Below are 21,247 nucleotides of genomic sequence, written 5' to 3'. Positions count from 1 at the left end.
TATAATGTCAGTATTGATATCGGCCCAACAAATCCAGTACCAGTCAAGTCCTACCTGACAGCCATTCACGCAAGAAAATAACATAAAAACAGATGAAAATTACAAAATAAGTTTATTCATATAAACAACTACAAAATTCTATTAAATTGGGTGTTTTGCAGCGGGAGACAAATTAGATGACATGGTATTAACATTGTTTCACAAAAGCGATATCAAAACACATACAAACAGATCTGTTTATCTGTTTTCTTCACAAAGCCCTTCTGCTTTGACTGAGTTTATAGAGCTCGCTCTGTTTGTAAGAGGAGGCACAACTATCCTGAGATTTTCGGAACTTACGTGACTTTGCAAGAATATTTCTAAGTTTATCCTCCACTGTGTGTATGTTTCTCACACACCCTCCCACACAGGAGAGTCCCAAATGGCCTCTTATTTACAAAGTATTCTGGATCTGTGAAGACTGAGACTAACACTGCATAGATGATTCATTCACACCATCAGAAACATGGAGTATGTTTTCTCTTTTTTTTATTTCAGGGCTCCCAGGGTAACTGAGTCCTTCCCCTCAGAGGAGTATGTGAGCGAGGATCGTTTGGTGGTGGCATAGGAGGCGTATGAAGGGGCGGAAGAGGTGGAGGAGGATGGTAACCGGGGCAGAGTGGACGTAGAGGACGGGAGGGGTTGAGTCTGTCTGTCAGGAGGGCAGTATGCCGGAGAAGAGGACCTGCCTTTGCTTTGGAGGCTGCTGCTGCTGCTGCTCTGCAGAGGAGAGCTCGACGTCTTCGGGCCTCGAGTCAGAGACGACGTGGAGGAGCTTGAGAGAGGCGAGGTCCTCATGCCGTAACCGAGGATGCCCGTGCTCATGAGAAACTCTCTGGAGCCATAAGCTGGAGGAGTGGGTCCACGGGAACCTGTTGGTCGGATGTTGTCAGGTGGTAGACTCCTCCTGCTGGGGATGTCATAGATCCCCACATCTGGGCCGTAGAGCGCCTGCGAACGGGCCTGGAGGCGCAGCATCCTCTCCCTCTCCTCCATCTCCCGCCTCTCATGGATAGATGCCATGATGGTTTTTGAAAAGTTATCATAGCGCGCAGCGGCAGACTTCTGAGGCGTCAGGCCCTGTGGACCAAGATCACGCAGGCTGTCTCGGAGCGATTGAGAGGTCAGATCTCGCAAACCTGGAGGGGGGAGGTCTCGTGACGTAACGCTCTGGGTTGCAAGGTCTCTCGGCATCAGCCCTTGAAAAGCTGGAGAATGGTCTCTTTGAATGAAACCTTGGAAGGAAGGTGAGGGATCCCTTGAGGTGAGGCCCTGCAGAGACGGTGAGGGGTCTCGAGGCTGAGGAGACTGTCTGGTGACGCCCATAAACACAGGGCTGTAGGCGTGAGGAGGGGGCCGCTGCACCACAGTCCCATCTGCCCCCAGAGACATGTAGTGAGGGTGGTATCCGACAGGAGGAGCCCCTCTCTGAGGCAAGAACTGAGGGTCTGCAGGGTTGATGAGGTTATCATAGGAGAGGCTGCTGCTGCTGTGGTTAGCCAACAGGCTGGAAGACGTAATGATGCCCGGAGGCAAGGGATTGGATCCCAACCCATCACCATGCATGGCAGGTAGCTGGGATTTGCTGCCATGGCGACTGTTGTGTTTGAGGGTGAGAGAACGGGAGTTGAGCGTCAGAGAGTTGAGCTGCAGTGAGCCAGAGATGCTGTTGGTCTGGATGGGCGCTCCGGCCTGCTGGCTGCCTCTCGCAGGGCTTTCTCTAGACTCAGAGCGAAGGTCAGGACTTCTGTTGACCCCTTGCTGCTCTGAAGTCTTCAGCAGCTAAACAAGACAACAAAAACCAGACAGCAATGTCAGACAAGGATCAAAACCAGGACTTGCACACTCAGCAAGAATATTAGCACGACACTTTTGTTTTTGCTGCCATTTTTCATGAGTTGAACTTCTATGCACACAAAGGTTTGTGTTTTTTATCTCTCTAAATTTTGTTCACAAATTTGTTCAAATTCGTGTTAATGAGCACTTCTCATTTGCCAAGATACTTCATTTACCTGACAGGTGTGGCATATAGAGAAGTTGATTATTTACTATGATTATTGCAGAGGTGTGCCTTGGACTGGTCAATGGCTGTTTCATATAAGGCTGCTGCTGCTGCTGATGATGATGATGATGAATTTACGAGCCATCTTACTCTGTCTCTGATTGGTTTAGACTGATATTCTTACCAAGCATGATGCTCATGTGACATTTGTGGTCTACACGAGGGGAGAGATTTTTAACCTCGACGCATGAAATATGGGAGCAGAAACAAGTGTTGTGTTTATATTTTCATCGGGTGAACATTGAGGATCACGCTCCTACAATATAACAAATCAGAAAGGCACCTGTTCTGGAGGAATGGGTGATGATCCTCTGGATATAGCTTCCAAGACGGGCCGTAACTGTGGCACAGTGGGAATGGATACAGGAATGATGGATTTGGTGTGGTGTCCCATCTCTGTGATTAATTATAGGAAACAGAAATCAGTGGAATATCCACAGGCACAGCTCAGTATTTTACAGCTTTTCAGTGTAGGTTATATTTACACGTTCCATAAATGCACATAACAGTATAAAATAGTTTAAAAACACACACATATTACAATATTCCAAGGAACAATTGCAGCCCAGAGGAAGGTAATTCACTTCACAGCCACGCTCTTTGGCCCAAAATACAAGTCTACTGGATTGATATCTTCTATTTTTTGTCAAAGATTGACCCAGACTCAACTGTTCTGGGGATATCTAAAGATGTAAGAAAACTAAAACTGGCACAACAATACCTCCTGGCGTATCACTGCAAAAAAAAACATCCAATTATTTTGGAAAAAGAAAGAAGTGCAACATTGAAACTATGGCTCACAGAGCTCACAGAGCAAACTTACGTCTCTCATCTCCCAAAACGAACTGAATCTTAACTGCAGTGGTGGGATAGATAAAGGTTAGAGGTCAAATATTTTTCTTTTTCTTTCTATTTAGTATTTTTGATATGTAGGAAGCAGCTCCAAGACAACTGTTTCTACTGAACATGTACATCTTTAAAAAGGTGAATCACAAATATATTTACAATTTGGTGGCAGTAGCCATTACATTACAGCACTAGGGTGGAGTACGTGGGATCAAATAAACTATAGTGCCTTTGTTGATGGCAGTGAAGGAACGTGACTCAATGATGAGTTTTTACTACTTTTTGAACAACAATGGAGGTTTATGACGCAGGGCAATAAGTTATATTAGGCTTTTGGCTAAACAGACAATACTAGATTGTAGTATTATACAACTGTTAAAGCCAGCAACACAATTTAATGTCAGCTTGTTTCTGTATCTTTGCCACTATGGAAGTATGTGCGCTGTAAAAAAACACTGCTTCACTGCTGTGTCTGGTTATCTCAGTATATATGTGTCATTCAACAATACCATCCATGGCAGATAGTTGGCTTTTCAGCAGGCCGTGGTCTGGTTTCGGTGGCAGTGGCGGTGGGGTTTTCAATTGTTTGATGTCTGACAGTTCGACAGCTCCGGCTGGGGTTCGCTGGCAGGAGAAAAAAAACAACATGAGAGATCTAATCCCTTGACAGCTGAGGTTAGATGAACTGATGGTGTGATAATTTGTTCATGCATACTTTATTCTGGAGATCTTGACTGTGTATCCCATTGTCCCTGACCTTCGCCGGCATCTGCCGGTCGATCTCTGGTCTCAGGAACGGAGGCTGAATGTGGATCGCTGTTTTCTTACAGGGTCTCGCTGTGTACCTGGTGCCACATGACAAACAGCCAGTGAGTTATAAAGCTTCCTGAAAAGCTTAAAAGTAAGACGAAGAAACGGCTCTTACTTTGGAGAGATGGGACTGCAAACCAGATACTCCAAGTTGTTACAACAACCACGTGTGAAAGGATTTACTCCTCCTTGAAACTTCCCAGTTACCTGTGGGAGCATGAAGAGATAAAAGTTTTGTTCTGTTTTAATAGATAATACATCACTCTTAAACCCTAAATCTATTACTCTACTGATACACTTCACTTTTTTTTTTTTTACATTTCTACTACTCTTGACAATGTTTTAATATTTGAAAAATCAAACTGACCTGTTCATTGGTCGTGCGTCCTCTGGACACTAGGTACAGGTGGAATCCAGTGAGTCCCAGGACTGGGATAAGGAACAGCCCTGATATACTGATCACTACCAAACTGTACAAACTGTTGAGGAAAACTGCTATTGCTAATTCATATTAGTCACAATTAGGCACATTTAATACATTCACACAAATTAATGCACTTATCTACACATATGGAGTGTGAAGGAGTGAACTACATGTAACTGGACCAGTGGTTTAACTACATTTTTCAATAGCTTGCTGGTAGTTCAACTACATTCATATTTGCGTATAATCCAAGTAGTTAAATGACCTTTTCTGTTATTTTCATGTCAACTACTGAAACCACAAACCATTTTAGACCATAAAAGGGAAGTTTTCTATTTTTATTGTACCTTTGCTTCCCTGTTATAATTGAACCTCATTTGACCAGCCCCATCCCCTTTTTTCCCTTCATGCACTGTGCACAGGCAGCCACCACCAAACTTAAATATATTCAGAGAAGGTGTTCTATGCTGTTTTAGAAGTTAACTGGCTAACTGGCTAATCCTGCTTGGTGCAATAACCCTGCCTGAGCTCTAGTTTCTGGAATGCAGGTGTCTGCCTGATGGACATTGTAGAAACCTTTTATTTATTCGAGGGAGTTTCTTTTCAGGAACGCTGCCCAGTACTACAACAATCTAAGCCAACCAGCTGACCAGCTCCACTTGCTCGAGGACATGTCAGTGGTGCCACCTTTCACTTGACCCGGCCAGATTTATCATAGCGGGGAACTGAACCGATGACCTTCCACTCACAAGCTTGTTTCTCAAACCTTCAGGCCAACACTGCCCCCACAAAACCAAAGCTGACATTCCTTGCACGTTCCAGTGAACGGTGGGGTATTTTATTTTTGGTTTATTTATGACCTCTGAACAAGTGGGCACCTTTTGCTTTTTGTCAGAATTTTCACATGTAAATGGTCAGTTTGATCATTTTTGTGCAGTCGTTTGAACTTCTGTTTCTTCCCCCAACACTGTTCATAGTGAATGTGTATAAGGATACGTGACAGTGCAGTGAAGCATCCATAATTCGTCCATGTGGTGCAGGACATATATGAGGCCAAAGGTGAAGACACCAATCATGTGAACTGTCAGGGACAATAGAAACAGGAAGAAGTAACGGTAGTTTCGCCTCCCGATGCAGTTGTTCACCCAGGGACAGTGGTGGTCAAAGTCCTGAGGGGAGAATGTGGGAGAAAAAAATCAAATCAACCACAAATAGAGGTATATCACAGAGTCTATATAGAACTAGAACACACCAACAGTCCACTGTTCTATGATATTGTTGTTTGCTCTTATTAAGCATAAAGTTTGAATATTTTTCCTGAATATCTCTGGTGGAGCTCATTGCAGGCAATTTGGGTGTGAGTACAAGTACAATTATTAGATACATGATATGTGTGTATTTATGTTTCCATGGGCTCACCATAGTTTGAGAATAAAAAGCATTGTAACAATTGACCCTTCCTAAGATGAGCCTAGCACGTAACGTTTTTGCCATTATTGGACAAAATCTCTTTGCACATTGGAATTTAAGTGGTCTGAGAGAAAACTAGACCTCTGCTCATCCTCTTGGCTCTATTTTCAGGCTTTCAAAAATTTAGCCCATGACAGGAGACTTTGGCAAATCACTGGTCGATGCAGTAAGCGATTCTGGAAATAGTTGATTATTGAGTTTCAGTCTCAGGTCGTCAATCACCAGCATTTTGGGTTGTTGGCGCAGTCAAATCTTCCAACCCAAAGTGTCAATATTTAACAACCTGGGAATAAGATTTAATAATAAACTACCTTTCTCCAGAGCTGCTTAGTGCACCTTTAACAAAGGTGAAAAATAATCTTTGTATTGTCTATTTGGATCTGCTCCAGAATGTTATGGGTTTTTCCTTAGCCCATGCTGCACCCTTCCAACAAGTTTTATGAAAATCAGGCCAGTAGTTTTTACATAATCCTGCTGACAAACAGACAAACAGCGCTGAAAACACAACCTCCTCGACAGAGGTAATATTTGCAGCACAGAAAATCAAGCAGTCATTGAAAACTTGTGAAACATCCACTGTGCTTTCTAAATACGCTTTGTTTAATAATACAGGCCGTCTGAACCCTTTTTCAAATTGCATTTCTACTGAGACTACAAGGGATCTGAGAAAAGGATTAACCTGATTAATGAGATCTCTCTCTCCCTCCATCACACTCTGTCCATCATTCACTCTGCAGAAATCCCTTTTATTGACTCCCCACACACACACACACACACACACACACACACACACACACACACACACACTGCTACACTCACTCATAAGCACTCCTCACTTTTCTCTCCTGATCTGTCCATCCTTGCCGTCTATGTTCTTACCCTCCATCGCTCAGGTTCCACATTTAAATTCCCCACCACCACATTTGTTTTGACCCTACACCGTCAACACCTTGCTTCTTATCCCGTATTCAAATCTGTCCATGAACTAACCTCCACACAGTGATCACAGACGCTGCAGTGAGAGCAGCGCGGGGGTCTGTAGAAGTGACACGAAGCACACCACTTCATCCGCACTTGGACGCCCTTCACGTCCACGTTCTTGTATAGCGGAGCACGGAACTCGTCATCCTTGTCCTCGTCCTCGTTGGCTGGAAAACAATGTATGAAACTGCTAAATTAACATCTCCAAAAATCAAAACAAGCGATGTGTCCTGCTGTAAGCAGCATAGCATCACTTTGATTACTAACCCATTGGCAGCACACCAGCATCCATAAAGGTTGCCATGGTGAAGTTGGCCAGCACAAAAAGGAAGAGGATGGCACAGCATGGTGGCACAGCAGGGCAGATGGTCACAGCCAGCCACGGGCATCTGAATATACAAACACAGAAAAACTATTTACTGTACTCATTACTGAGCATTCATTCAAAGCAGAGTTCCTGTCGTAAATCAAGGGATTGACTCTTTTTGAGCCTAGCGAGTATCCATCCCTCACAGGTTGAGGTTAACACAAATCAGGGCTACAACAAAGATTTTAAGGGATAATCTTCATCCCATTTATTCTGATGGGAGCAGTGGATCCCAAAAGTAATTGTTTACAGTGAAAGATAAGCGTGTATTAGTGTGTGTTCACCAGTGCCCACAACAAGGGATTAAGTGACGAGGTACCCTGCAGTGAAGGCAAGACACTTACTGTATCTGTGTTGAACCGTGAAGCACTTAAAGGCTTGTCACAAATGTTTATTTCCATTATGGATGAATTTATTGAATATTTTTTTCACTTATCATTTAGTCATTTATTTAATTTAACTAAATAAATTTAATGTAACTATTTACGATATTTTCAGTATCGATTGCTCTGTCTATTATTTTTACAAATAATAGATGAATCATTTGGTCCATAAAATGTTCAAAAAATGGGAAAAATGTTCACAATTTCCCAGAGTCCAAAGTGACACTGCTGCTTTTGTCCAACAAACAGTCCAAAACCCAAAGACTCACAAGATTCACTATCATAAAAGTCAAGAAAAGCAGCAAATCTGCACACTTAAGAAGCTGGAACCAGCAAATGTTTGACACCTTTGTTTGCAAATGACTGAACGATTAATTGATAATCAAAATAGCTGGCAGGTAATTTTCTTTTGATCGACTAATCGTTGCAGCTCTATTTAAAGATTTCTATCAGAAAATAGAGACAGACACAGATCATCTTCCTTGATCCAAATGCGACGTTGTCAAATTGCTAGTTTTAACCAACAAACCAAGCCAAATATATATTCAACTTACAATGAATACAAAACAGCCAAAAGATGAAAATCCTCATATTTTAGAACACTGAACCAGAAAATATATGAATTTTCTTTACAGAGCACGGTGAAACCTAATGATTTAGGATTACAGTGTTGTGATCCCACCTTAATGTGTGAAACTGTCACATTATTGTTGTGTTATGAAAAGTCAAAAGCGTTTCAAAGATTAATTTTGTTGCAATATCGCGATTAGTTGTATACACAGCCGAAACGATTAGGAGTTGCTGCTTTTTTCTGTTCATTGTTAACTGAATATTTTTGGATTTGGGACTGTGGACTGAACAAAGCAAGGCATCTTAAGACATCATGTTGGACTCTGTGGTGGGCATTTAAGGACCAGACAATTAATCTATTAATTGAAAGGGTCATCTGCAGAATATTCGGTTAGTTAAAGCCATTTATTTGGCTTTCACGTTCATAAAAAATGTATGTATAAAGCAGATTATCTCATTGCACTGACTATAAGCAATCAGCAAACAGTCATAATTAAAGCTGTCAAGTGAAAGCAAACATGAAATGACTGAAAGAGAGAGAAGACGAAAGATGAAAATGAGAAGATGAATGCAAATCAATGGAATTGGTGGCTTTTAATTAACTTGTATTAATTATATAAATTGATTTTTATCACAATACTGACCTGGTTTCCAGTTCTATACATTTTAACCAGTATAAAATCTTTGTGTGCACTAAAATTTTCGAGAACCATCACTTATCCCATCCACACGTGTGTGTGTGTGTGTGTGTGTGTGTGTGTGTGTGTGTGTGTGTGTGTGTGTGTGTGTGTGTGTGTGTGTGTGTGTGTGAATTATAGTGAATGGAAGTATGATTATATCTCTACTGTGTGAGATTAGAGGGAGGGGCAGTGTAATCAGGTTACAGTGGTAGACAGAGAGGAAAAGATTCACAGGATTACATTAACAGTGTTTGATTGAACATCACATGTTTAACCTACATATGTATACTGCATGGGAATTTTCTATTTGAACAGCCAAATGTTAACAGTTTTTATAGTGGCATCAGTACAGGTAGAGAAATATAATAATCATGCATCCTCTAGGACTGTTTAACGGAAATAGCATAACCAGTATAACCAGTGTCAGGACCAGAAAAATGTGTCAGACTGGTTACATTTTCCAAACAGATTTTTTTTTTCCCCGTATGACTCCGTTGGCAAGAAAGTGAAAACACTGACAAAATTAAGAATCATCCAGCTCAATTATGCGCTTCATCCCAGTGCAGCTTCAATCCCCAAACCCCCCGGCTGGTTTTAGGCTGTGGGGGAGGGGTCTCCCCACCCCCGAGAGGAGCGCCTGCTGATGCCATGCCAGCTGCAAACCCAGTAATCCCTGGATTATGAACTCTGGATTACAGACCATTTCTGCCAGTCCAATGCATTGTGTATTCTTCACATTAGATACAAACACACCGTGCCGTCAAGGCTCGCCATACATCACACAGCACGCTACTGTACTATACACTGCATATACCATGAGGTAAATCCAACTGATTCAGTCTATACCTGTAGAAGACCCCCTCTTATGACAGATAATGAGGAAAATAGGACCAGAATTTCTTTGCAGATTTGAACATATTTAGCATAATGAAATTATGAGGAGAAGCAAAAAATATGTGACAAAAAGATTAAGGAGCATAATATGATCCCCCTCTCCTCCTAAAGCTGCTATTCAGGACATGCATCCAAGTTCATCTCACTAAATACAGTCATGTCTAACATGTGCTTAAACCACCACAGCTGATCAGCTGCATTAAGCTGTGTAACTTGAGCTGGTTACTTACAGCAATCTAGTTTCAAAGGCAGCATTTTATATATGTTTGATCTTTTTTTATTAATTCAAGTTATGAAGAAAGAAAAAAATATCAGCTCATTAGGGGTGCATAATTAATCAAAATATAATCACAGCTGCATAATGGCCAAGAGTAATATTTTTTTTTATGTAAGAAAAAATGTGTGACAGCATCATAAATAAGTAGTGGAATGCAACAAAGATGCCCTGGCCTACAAAATCTTGTTCTCCAGATGTATAATGATGGGTCTGTTTGGTCCAGACCATCACAACATCATGATTTTATTTTATTTTATTTTTCAGTGAAAATATTTTTTTTACCATAGCATGTGGCCCTACAGCCTACAATATTTTTCTCCCTAATACTGGTATCATCCCCAATAAATCACCAAAGAATGTTATTCCCCAAAATTGGCTTAAATGCAGAATATGTAAGTTCTGCTGCGATCAATGAAACACAGAAGGTGAGTTTGGTTCATCCAACTGATTTCTTGTGGAGCAGATTACAGTGTGAACGTCCCTGTGTGGATGGCCAAGCCTCCATCATTGGTCTGGGACCATCTGGACCGCAGGGAGAGACAGTTCATTACACCGCAGCGTGGCAAAGACAAGCCGCACCTAATGAAACAGCCCGGGCAGAGCTGTATTAAATCACACAGAACAGTAAGCTGCTCTGCAATCTGCACGCCGGCCTCATCCCCGCAGTGGGTCAGTGGCACAGCAGACGCCGCACAGTTGGTCAAGCGTCAAGTTCACCACAGCTGCTGGCAGCCAGGGCTCCTTTTGTGACATTATTGTACAGTTACACGAGTGACATCACTGCCATGTAATCTGTCAGACTTTTAAACATTAAATTCAGTACAGAAAACAACGGGTGGTGAAAAAATTCCCACAGACTGGACATTAAATCTCCACATACTGAAGCGTGTGCTCACAGTGTTGTGGGTTTAACGTGATCTGGGACCTTTCGCTATGCAACATCCAATAAAGATAAAAGCAATTTAGGATTGTGGTCGTGATCATGTAAAACCTTTAAAAAAACGATTGACTTCAGTGGTTGGACTTCTTCTTTTGATGCACATAAGTAAAGTAATAATCAGCACAGAGAAAGAGCAGGAATATATGGCATGTATATGAATAAATAAAAAATAAATGAATAAATAACACATTCCTGCTATTACACATGAAAAGTTGAATTCATAAGCAAAAAAATGTACCATTGCTCAGTTCATTACACTCAGGGATTTTCCTGCCAGAGCTTTACTTATTCTCGTATGACCGGTGGCTAATGGGGGTTAATGTTAGCCAACGTTAGACAGATGATTCAATGTAATTACTATTACTGAGTTAGTTCACCGACTTAATGGCTCTTCTCTGTCTGAGCCATTGTTAACCTGTGGATACAATATGTATAATTGTGGACTACAACCAACTAAATTCCACTTGCCTCACCCTCCCCTTCCAAGTGTGTAGGAGAACCTATGGTGGTCACGAAGAGACAATCAAACGAAAAACACAAAAGCCCGTATCTAGAGCCAGTGTTTGATTTGTCCATTCTGGGCTCCTGTAGCAACATGGTGACCTCCTGTAGACATAAACGGCTCATTTTAAGGTAAAATACAAAGATTCTTATTTTCAGGTGATTATAGTCTAATGAATATTATATTCAATTTCTTTTTAATTCTGCCAAATAATCCCCATAATTTTATATACTGGTCCTTTTTTTTTCAACTTAAAGTGGTTTTTCAGATTATTTGCTGTGGGATTGTATGAGGTCAGTATTTTTGTAACAGTAGATGTTTGGAGGAGCAGAGAGGGGCAGCAGCACAGAAACTGACCACTGAACTGTTGTGGACAGGGTCAGAAACAGAAGGTATTTTAACCACTTACAGAGGGTTCATCTAAAAACAATAATATCATTTTATGTGCATGCTATATTCAGAAGGTTTTCAGCGCTTTTACTTTGCCATCAGACCACCTTTTTCTGACCAAACTCTGTAGGAAAAATTAATGCCTGAGTTGCTGGTCTGCCTTGATCTGTTTGTTATTTTGTGATTCTGATGAATCCGAACCATCCTTTTAAAACACTGAAGTTACACAATGACAAACAAACAGGAGTTTGGTTCCTTTGGTCATCCAAATCATCAGAAAAGGCTGTCTGATGACAAAGTGAAGTACTGGAAATATTCTCATATTTTAATATAACATTAAACTGATGTTGATTTTTTTAAGTGAACCCTTTTTAAGTGGCCAAAACAGCTTTTGTTAATGACCCCATCCATAGCATTCATTGTTTAGCTTCAATGCTGGCGCCCCTCTCTGTTTTTCCACACTGGGGTCGTGCAGACTGCCATCTACTGTAGTTAAGAGTAACACTGACTATCAATAAGTACCTCACACAAGCCCTCAAATAATCTGAAAAAACCCTTAAAACTGCAACTCCCATCCAACATTTCACATGCAAAAACATTTCATTTTGTCTGCAGTATTTTTATCTGCAGTTTTCAGCATAAACGAGCACACTTTTCTTCAGAAAATGCCTTTTCTAGTTTCAGTATTCTGAACACACAGTTTACGCAGTAGATAAGCATGGGTTTACTGAGTGTGAGCAGAGTGAAACAACTTAATGAACAAGGGACATTTTTCTTGGTCTTTCTGATGTCTTTGGCCTTTGTTGGGCGTCGGCGACCTGCCTGCCTTTAACAATGCACAAAACCTGAAGCACTAACCTAAACAAAAGTTCACGGTCAGATGAACAAAAGCAGGAAACCGGTAACTGATTAATTTTTGCAGGCGAAGGGAGACAAAAGAGCCTCCACGATTTTTAAAGGTCGTTTTCCTAGCTCCACCAAACCTGCAGAGGAAACAGAAATAGGAGCATGCCTGCACTGCTAAAGCACACACGCTGATAAATGCATGAATATTACCAGATGAAAGGACTGGGAGTTTATATATAACATGACTGCAGGCTTTGGAATTAAAATTTGGGGTGAAAAAAAAGTGTTCAGCAGGAGAAAAAGTGACAAAAGGCCTGACGGGGTGGCGTTATATGTTCCCATGATTCATTGTAAGCAGGGTAGAGGCCAGGGTGATGTTATGGCAGGTGACAAGTGATGTCCCTTTGATTCAGTATTATAGAGGCAGGCCTGAACACAGCGTGGCACCTGTCTATCTCTGCTTTTGGAGGAGGGGAGTCACTCCAGCTATAGCTGCTGGCATGGCAGATACACAAGATGTATAACAAATTCACAAAAACTGTGATATTAAGTGAGAAAAGAGAAAGTTTCTAACTTTTTAACAAAAAGCTATACGCTCATACAAGTTAAACTACAGATGGTGAGACAATGAGATTTTTAAAGGTTTATATAAAGTAGTCCTGAGGTCAGAACATTTTAAGCTCTTTTCTGCTCGGCTGTGTTAATCAAAAACATTTTTAGGTTTTAAGGTCATTTGAGCTCAAGTGCAACCCTCGTCCCATAAGAAGCAGATTCATCACTTCTCTGTTCAATCATTTGCAGTGTCCTGGTTTTGGTGGTTTAGCAATGCAGTCCCAATTAAGCAGTCTCTTTTCAATCCATCATGTCAGCAGGCCATTGATTTTTTTTTTCTCTCACAGAGTATAGATGGAGTTCATCAGGGTTTTTTCTACCTTTTCTGGCCTGAGAGCCCGTCTCTAAACGTCCCATGAGTACAGCAATTAGACAGCTCTCAAGATGACACATGAATTTGTGTGTGTCACAGTGTGGAGAGATCTCTAAATCGATTAGAGCAATTCCACATTTCAAACCTAATTTAAAGAATTTGTATAATAAAAACAATATAATGATTTATATCAAAGCATCAGATTTGCACAACCACATCTGTGCTGACAACTCCAATGTATAGAAACATTTTATACATTTTCCTTCATAACTCACAGCAGACTTGATATACACTAGTCATCTTTAAGGACAAGACCATAGTATTAAAAATTTAATGCAATAAGTCAGAGTGTTACAATTGGCTCCTTGGTGGGTTTAAGTGTAACAGAAAAATAAGTCATATTGACCCACTGTATCTCAAATAAAAGCACAACTCAAAATAATCACATTACCACTGTAGTATCTAATAAAGACACTTGAGATTTTTTTTTTCTCTTTGGTTCAAATTGTAGAATTCTATTCTGGTGGTAACTAGAATTCTTCTCAATTCTCAATTCTTCGAATTGAGTTAAAGATATCATTTGCGACATTTAAGCATTACAATGTCAAAAAATATTATATATTTTGTTGATTTGTATACTTACATTGCCCCAAATGTTTCCAACAATGTTCAAATGCAGATGAATCTGTAATTTATTCAAGGTAACGGTGTGTTTCCTTAGCTGTTGCTAGCTAGCTGCTAGTTGCGATAACAGGAGTTAGAGTTGTTCATGTTTTTTTTTGTTTTTTTTAACCAATAACCCAGATATAAAATTGATGTTAGTCTATATTAGCAGTCATGTAAACTGTAGACAGCAGATGAAAAATACTGTACACCCAAAAAGTAACTTCCATGCCACAAAATCATTTTTTTGTTGATGTGCAGATGTGCATGTGCAGAGTGTCATCACATTAGCTTGTTTCTGATGGCAGGAATTGATTGTGTTCTAATTGCCCCTAAAATAAAGACAATTTCACTTAAAACTGTTTAAACTGTTTCTTTTGAGGACTTCAGACAAAAAAGGCAGTTATAACCCTAAACTTCTTATGTCACTAACAAAAGCAAAGGCGATACGGAAAACAAAGTGACCTCCCTCTAAAGCAACTAAATGCATGCTATTTATAGTGAAAGTCACTCCAAATAGATAGCAGTAAATATTTGCTGATAGGAAACGAAAAGATCCCAGACTCCATTTTTCCCAGATGGGGGATCACATGACGTTGGTGAGAGGATCCTAATCCCATACTCCCAATCTGGTGTCAGATTCCAGTGGAAACGGTGCATGGCTGGAGAACACAGGAGAATCTAGGACAGATATGGCTACAGAGGTCAAGGGTCAGTAGAGTAGTGGCATATAGAGCTGATGAGGTAGGAGCCTTCATACAGCGAGGGAATAGAGCGGATATCAGAGTGGATTTCATACTGAAAGTTGGGGGCTTGTTGTTTTCTTTGTGGTTCTTAATGTGCATAAGTAAGGGCTTTGAAATGTATAGATAAATCTGACTGACCTATAGCATTTTAAATTGGATTCTAGGGTATTATGGGATATTATATCTAATATTTCCCTGCATGCAATGCAGCGTTGGCTTGAATCTTTCCAACCTCCCACTACTTCTGCCTTTCCTCACACAAGTAGGTCAAAACCAGGAGGCTAAAATTAACTATTTTTAACACTTTCACCAAATGTTGCATTAAAACTTTTCACTCAGGTTCTTTGATTTTGACACAAACCACACAAAAACCTTCCACAGTGAGTGTATTTATTCAGCTTCCTTCTCCAGCTAAATTTATGACATGTGGGTCATAATAATGACACGCTGATACGTGTTTGATTGTGGGTGGCTTATCCCCTAAAGTGTGCTTACTGTGAGTCCTCAGGGTGCACTGGGCAGGCACCCAGACTGGCCCACTCTGTGAGCCAACCAGGTCAGATGTTAGCCGCCCCTGGTGGCTCTGCCAATGGACTGAAGTCAGACAAGAAGAAGAAACTGTGCCCTTTTTAGCGATTATTTACACTGTCAATTAATCTGTCCATTTTTTTAATCTATTAGTTGTTGGGTCTGAAATGTCAGAAAATGGTCAAAAATGATTTAAAAGCCCAAGGTGACGTCCTCAAATGTTGTTTTATCCACAACCCAAAGATTTTTAGTTTACTGTCATAGAGGGGTAAAGAAACCAGAAAATATTAAAATGATATTAAGATATTGTCTTTAAAAATACCCAAACCAATTGATCAATTATCAAAATAGTTTAATAGTTGACAATTAATCAATTAATTGTTGCAGCTCTGCTCTTTTTATGGATTTAAAGCAACTTTTTTTTAAAGAAATTGAGAATTAAATTGGGAATAAAATTGTACAGTCATTTTCATCTTAATGGCAACCTTTTTAACATTTTTAACTCTAAAAAAAATAAAGATATATTTAGATGAAAGTATACCTGATGCATGGTGGATGATGTCTGGATGAAATGGATGGATGGGTGAATTTTCTGTGGAGCAAAACCAAGAGCGCATGTCACCAACTTTTCCTCCTTATTTCTGGGGTCCTTCACTTACGTAAAGACGAAGAAGAGTGAGGTCGAGCCGACCAGGAGGCAGGCGGCCGTGCACACCGGGATGAAGGCGCTGGGTTTCAGTGAGTCGGCGCCGCTGGCGGGCATCCTGTCCTCTCCACACTCATCACAGTCTCATTACTGACGGAAGCGACGGCAAACGCACCGCGTAAAGTGCCTGTTTGTTTGTGCGTCTGGTCGGACGAAGCCCTTCATCAACCTCAGAGCGAAGGAGAAGGAAAATCATAGTCAAAAAAGGAGAGAAAAAAAGAAGCTACAGCAGCAGAACCGCTCGCTCCTGCATCCCGTCCGGTCTGTCTGTCCCGGCAGGCAGCAGCAGCAGCAGCAGCCGCGCACAGATGCCGCCTCCGGTTTATCCTAAAGGTGGAGCTTTTACTTAGGAATCACGTGAAAACACGACACTACGCTACACTACACTACACTACCACTGAGACCTGCCGCTGTGAGCTGTTTTTATCTGCCAACCATTAAAATATCAGCAAAATAAGGAGTTAATAATGTTCAAAACTTTATAATCAAAAATATAATCTGATCAGTTTGAGTAGGGGAGACTGGGGACGGTTGCAACCCTTTGTGTTGATTACGACTTCTTTTATATAACTTTAACTATATAACTGAGTTTACAAAGTGCTTTGACAGACAAAGCAGAAGAGCACACTAGCAGGATATGCAGGAGGCAAAATAACTAGGGGTGTCCCGATCCGATATTGATATCGGATATCGGTCCGATATTGATATCGGATATCGGTCCGATATCAGCCAAAAAACGAGTATCAGATTTTATCGGACTGCATCTAAAATCTCCGATATAAGCGCTCCAATAAGCAGTCCATTTTCCGCTCCAGCACTTCTATCCATAGGTGACTCTGGTTGCTGACTATTGTTCTCTGTTTGAGTAACATCACTTGATCAGGCCTTTTCTAACATTCCACACTACAAAATAAGTAATAAAAGTATGTATGATTCATGCTGATATCGTATCGGATCGATATCGGTATCGGCCAATACTCAAGGCTGCAATATCAGTATCGTATCGGAAGTGAAAAAGTTGTATCTGGACATCCCTAAAAATAACAACAGAGGACCAAACAGGAGGAAGACAAAATCAAGCTAAATTTGAAGTAAAATAAGACACAAGCAAAGACACTAAAACACAGAAAAACAACACAATACAGTAAAAGAGATAAAAACATTAAAACTAGAAATAAATTAAAATAAAAAAGGGGTGGAAATTACAGAGACATAACATGATGTTGTCAGGTCAATATAAATAATAAAGGAATGGAATAATTAAATAATTAAAATGGAATAATTAAATAAACAAATAAAATGATAAAACTGAAAATATTAAAAAGGGACGACGACATCACATAAAAGCAAGTCTATAAGAATGGGTTCATAGAAGCGATTTAAAAGATGTCACTGATTCTGCAAGCCTTATCTTTTCGGGCAGTCGAGGGGCCCTGATGGAGAAAGCGCGGTCACCTTAAGATTTAAGCCTTGACTTTGGAACAGCCAGGAAGGTCGCGCCTGAGGATCTAAGGCTGCGTACTGGCTCATAAGGGGTTAACATTTCAGCTATGTAGCTAAGGGCCAGACCCAGGCGGGCTTTAAAAGAGATCAGTAAAATCTTAAAATCAATTCTAAAACGCACAGGGAGCCAGTGGAGGGAAGTCAGGATTGGGGTGATGTGATGTCATCTGTTAAAACCAGTAAGAGGCCTAGCTGCCATGTGATGAATGAAATATTTTTTGTAATTTAACAAATAAATTATGCATATAATTTATTGACAGCATATTTTTGTTCTTATTGCATAGACAGCACGACAGAGAGAGTTTTATGTGTTAAATTATGGCTAAAGCCCCTGTAGACATCAACATTGGACACATTTCCGGCACACTGGGGGACAATTTCCAACTTACGAGACTTTCAAAAGATGTCTTTTGGATGTATCTTTGCTGAGTGGGTTTATATGCTAAACTTACATCTGTCTGCTTATCACCCATTTCAAATCACTGCATGTGGCATATCATTAACAATTTTGATTTGAATGAAAGAAGTTTCTGATTGGTGGAATAAGACTTGTTGCAGCAGCTCCCAGTTTACCCCTGGCTATTTTCTAAACTGATATTGCCACCCCAAGTCTTCATAGATGGAGTTTAAAGATGTTTTATCTAATGACTTTTACCAAGAGCATTACTAAGACCCAATTTTGGATGGCAGGCTGTGGAGAGCCACTCTGGCTGGTGTTCATCCTCTTGACCTTTGCTTTGTATTTTTATTTCAAGAGGAAGACTAATGGACCACTAACAGAGCATCTGGACAGAAATCTAACTAAGTGCATATGCTCAAGTACTGCACTAAAGAACAAATTTGTACACTTGTACTGGAGTAGTTTTGTCTCCATGTTTACTTACAGTTCAGAGGGAAATACATACATTTATCCCACTAATTGCACACTAAATTTTTTAACTTTTTTAAGTGTTAAGTGTTGGACTGTTGGCTGAAAAAAACAAGCATTATAAAGGTGTAAACTTCAAACAAAACCAAAAGTAAATTCCTGCTTTTCATTAATGATTCTGTAAGGATAGTATAATAACGTAATTATCAATATAGAACAATTATATTAATAATTTCTCATAGTGTCTCATGGGCCTTTTTAATATACTTTTACTTTTAATAGTTTAAGGAGATTTTCCTGATTATATTTTATACACTTTTACTTGTAATTGAGTATTTTTACTGTGTGGTAGTAGTGCTTTTTCTGAAGTAACATATCTGAATTATTGATGATTACCAGTGTACACAGACCGTGTTCTACAGTTCAGTCAGTGTTTGTTCATTTCTCAGCATTAAAAGAAAATCAGAAAGAAAATCACACAATTTATCCTGCCACTGGAGTGTAAAGCGAGGGTTGCTGCAAAAACTTGATGTCTTACACACAAAAGAGAGTTGATGCCATTTGCATGCAGAAATTTAAACAAATGTGCATAAACAAAGCTACAGTAGAGCAAAGAAATAACAATGGAGTATCATTTTCTTTGTAATTCATCAGAAGACTCTTTGCCTTAATTGGTGTCTCTTCAGGGACTTCCACAGATTGAGATTCTGCTGTGTTTGTTCTTCTATCAGTTGGATAATATGCTGTAGTGTACTGTCAGGGGAAGCTCCTTGGGAGGGCTTATCATGAGAAAAATACACCTCCATCTCAGTGGGACGACATGATGAAAGCTTCTTGATGGAAAAACTAAATGGTGAGACATTGTTTGAACTCTACAGAGTGAAATGGGCTGGGCTTGTTACCTTCCTCTATAAATGTCCACGGTCCAAACCATCCCACTGCTCAAGCTTAGAGACCAACTGTGCAGTGAAGACTAGGACAGCGATGGACGCAGAAGAGTTGATTGAATCAATCATCAGAGGACTCATGTTTCTGGCGGGCATCCTGGGAAACAACTGGCTGGCTGTACGCTCCCTGCCCATGCAGAAATCTGGCCTCCGCACCAACGAGGTCCTTTTCTTAAACCTGGCTGTGTCCAACCTCATCACCAACTACCTGGTGGACCTACCCGACACCATCGCAGACTTCGCTGGACGCTGGTTCCTGGGGGAGACCTACTGTGGCGTGTTTCGCTTTTGTGCTGACCTGTCTGAGACCAGCAGCATATACACGACCTTCTTCATAAGCGTCTTCTGGTACCAGAAGCTTGTTGGCTCCCTGAAACGTGGAGGTGCGGCGGTGCGGCTGGACAGCCTGTGCTTGGTGTGCTGTCTGCTGGCTGGGAGCTGGACTGTGGCTGTGGTCTTCAGCATACCCCACTTGTTCTTTGTTGAAGTGAAGGCAACGAATGATAGCCATGAAGACTGCATAGACGTCTTTCCTAGTGAATTAGCCAAGCAAACCTATGAGATCTTTTATTTAACCCTTGCTAATGCTATCCCTGTTGCTGGGATTGTGTTTGCCAGCATCCAGATTGTCATCACTCTGCTCCAAAACCAGAGACGCATTCAGAGTCATAAATCTGACCCTAATAAGGCGACGGTTACGGATGAAAACAAGAGTGCTGAGAACAGAGATAATGAACAATCAGTCAGTCCAGGGCCCTCAAAAGATCCCAAAGATTCTGCATCCCCAAACGACGTTTACACAGGCGTGGCTGCCTCTTCCTGCCCAAATGGAGGGCTGTCAGGTCACAGCTCTAACAACTCCCCCCTCACAGACAGCAGAGCTGGAGCCCCACCAAATCTTTCAAGGCCCAGCCAGATGCCAGCTAAGCCCGGCCCGAGCTCGAGCTCTCAGGTGAGGGCTGCCAAGAGTGTGGTGGCTGTAGCCAGTGTGTTCCTGGTCTGCTGGCTGACTCATCTGCTGCTGCGCATCACCAACAGCATCCACACCTCGTCAATCGTGGTGGAGGTGGCCAGCTATATCGCAGCCTCCTACACCTGCATCATCCCCTACATTTTCCTGCACGGAGTGAAAAAGCTTTCCTGTTCATGCTGCAAGAAGTAGAAATAATTACATCACAGGTTTTACTTTGGGACTTAATATGTGATTATGTATATCTGGTTGTATCTGATCTTCCTCCACTGCCCACTGCTCTTAATACTAGGCTGGGTTAAATGCAGACTGAAGCTTACTGTATAATTGCACTTTGTATGGTTGTATGTTACAATAAAGTGGACCTTTACCTTTATTGTTTGTTCATCCAGGTGTTGTTACTGCTCCATGAAAAACTACATCCAAATCTGCAAGAATTTTCTCCTCATTCGGAGAGAGCGAGGGGGAGAAAGAAAAGAGAAAGAAGAAGAGGGCACACTGGAAAAATACTGCCCTTCACCTGATTATTTCATGTATGTGGCATATTTTACAGATTTAGACACTGAAATTGAAGTAAAAGAAGTCATGTTGCTGGTATGATGTAAATATGACTGTTAACAGGTTCAATGGAATCAAACAATTTAATTGATTATAATTGGCTGATTAATCTATGATGCAATATTTTGTTGCAGCCCAACTTTAGACAGTCCAGGATCACACTGAGGCTTTGTTGCAGTCTGAATACATCAGTCTTTTACTTTGAAACAATGAATATAACTTTATTTTGAAAAGCCAGCTAAAATAAAGATATTTCTAAGGCAAACAAATGTAAAAATGGCACAGCAGGTACAAATGTGTTGCTGCTCAAACTGCAGGCTCTAAAAGCTCAAACATAAGTGCATTTATACAT

At 40.8% G+C, this 21,247-nt stretch overlaps 2 protein-coding genes across 2 annotated transcripts; one reads left to right on the top strand and one right to left on the bottom strand.

The window, feature by feature from the left end:
* Positions 1-90: 90 nt before the first annotated feature.
* Positions 91-16,311, bottom strand: zdhhc8a (zDHHC palmitoyltransferase 8a). Its single transcript, XM_084746380.1, has 10 exons — positions 16,003-16,311; positions 6,900-7,021; positions 6,642-6,799; positions 5,178-5,350; positions 4,125-4,227; positions 3,873-3,964; positions 3,663-3,792; positions 3,457-3,571; positions 2,385-2,497; positions 91-1,821 (listed from the first exon to the last, which is right to left on the bottom strand). Exons 1-10 carry the CDS (start codon positions 16,104-16,106, stop codon positions 529-531), a joined length of 2,403 nt encoding a protein of 800 aa, XP_084602506.1. The 5' UTR covers positions 16,107-16,311; the 3' UTR covers positions 91-528.
* A 3,093-nt stretch (positions 16,312-19,404) lies between these two features.
* On the top strand, positions 19,405-20,529 carry ora5 (olfactory receptor class A related 5). The gene has a single exon (XM_084746643.1). It carries the CDS (start codon positions 19,405-19,407, stop codon positions 20,527-20,529), a length of 1,125 nt encoding a protein of 374 aa, XP_084602769.1.
* The last annotated feature ends 718 nt before the right edge of the window (positions 20,530-21,247 follow it).

This window comes from Lutjanus erythropterus, chromosome 20, assembly GCF_056507025.1.
Source record: "Lutjanus erythropterus isolate fLutEry1 chromosome 20, fLutEry1.hap2, whole genome shotgun sequence".
Classification (NCBI taxonomy): domain Eukaryota; kingdom Metazoa; phylum Chordata; class Actinopteri; order Lutjaniformes; family Lutjanidae; genus Lutjanus; species Lutjanus erythropterus.
Note: the sequence above shows the minus strand (reverse complement) of the source record. Positions and strands in the feature narration are given on the sequence as shown.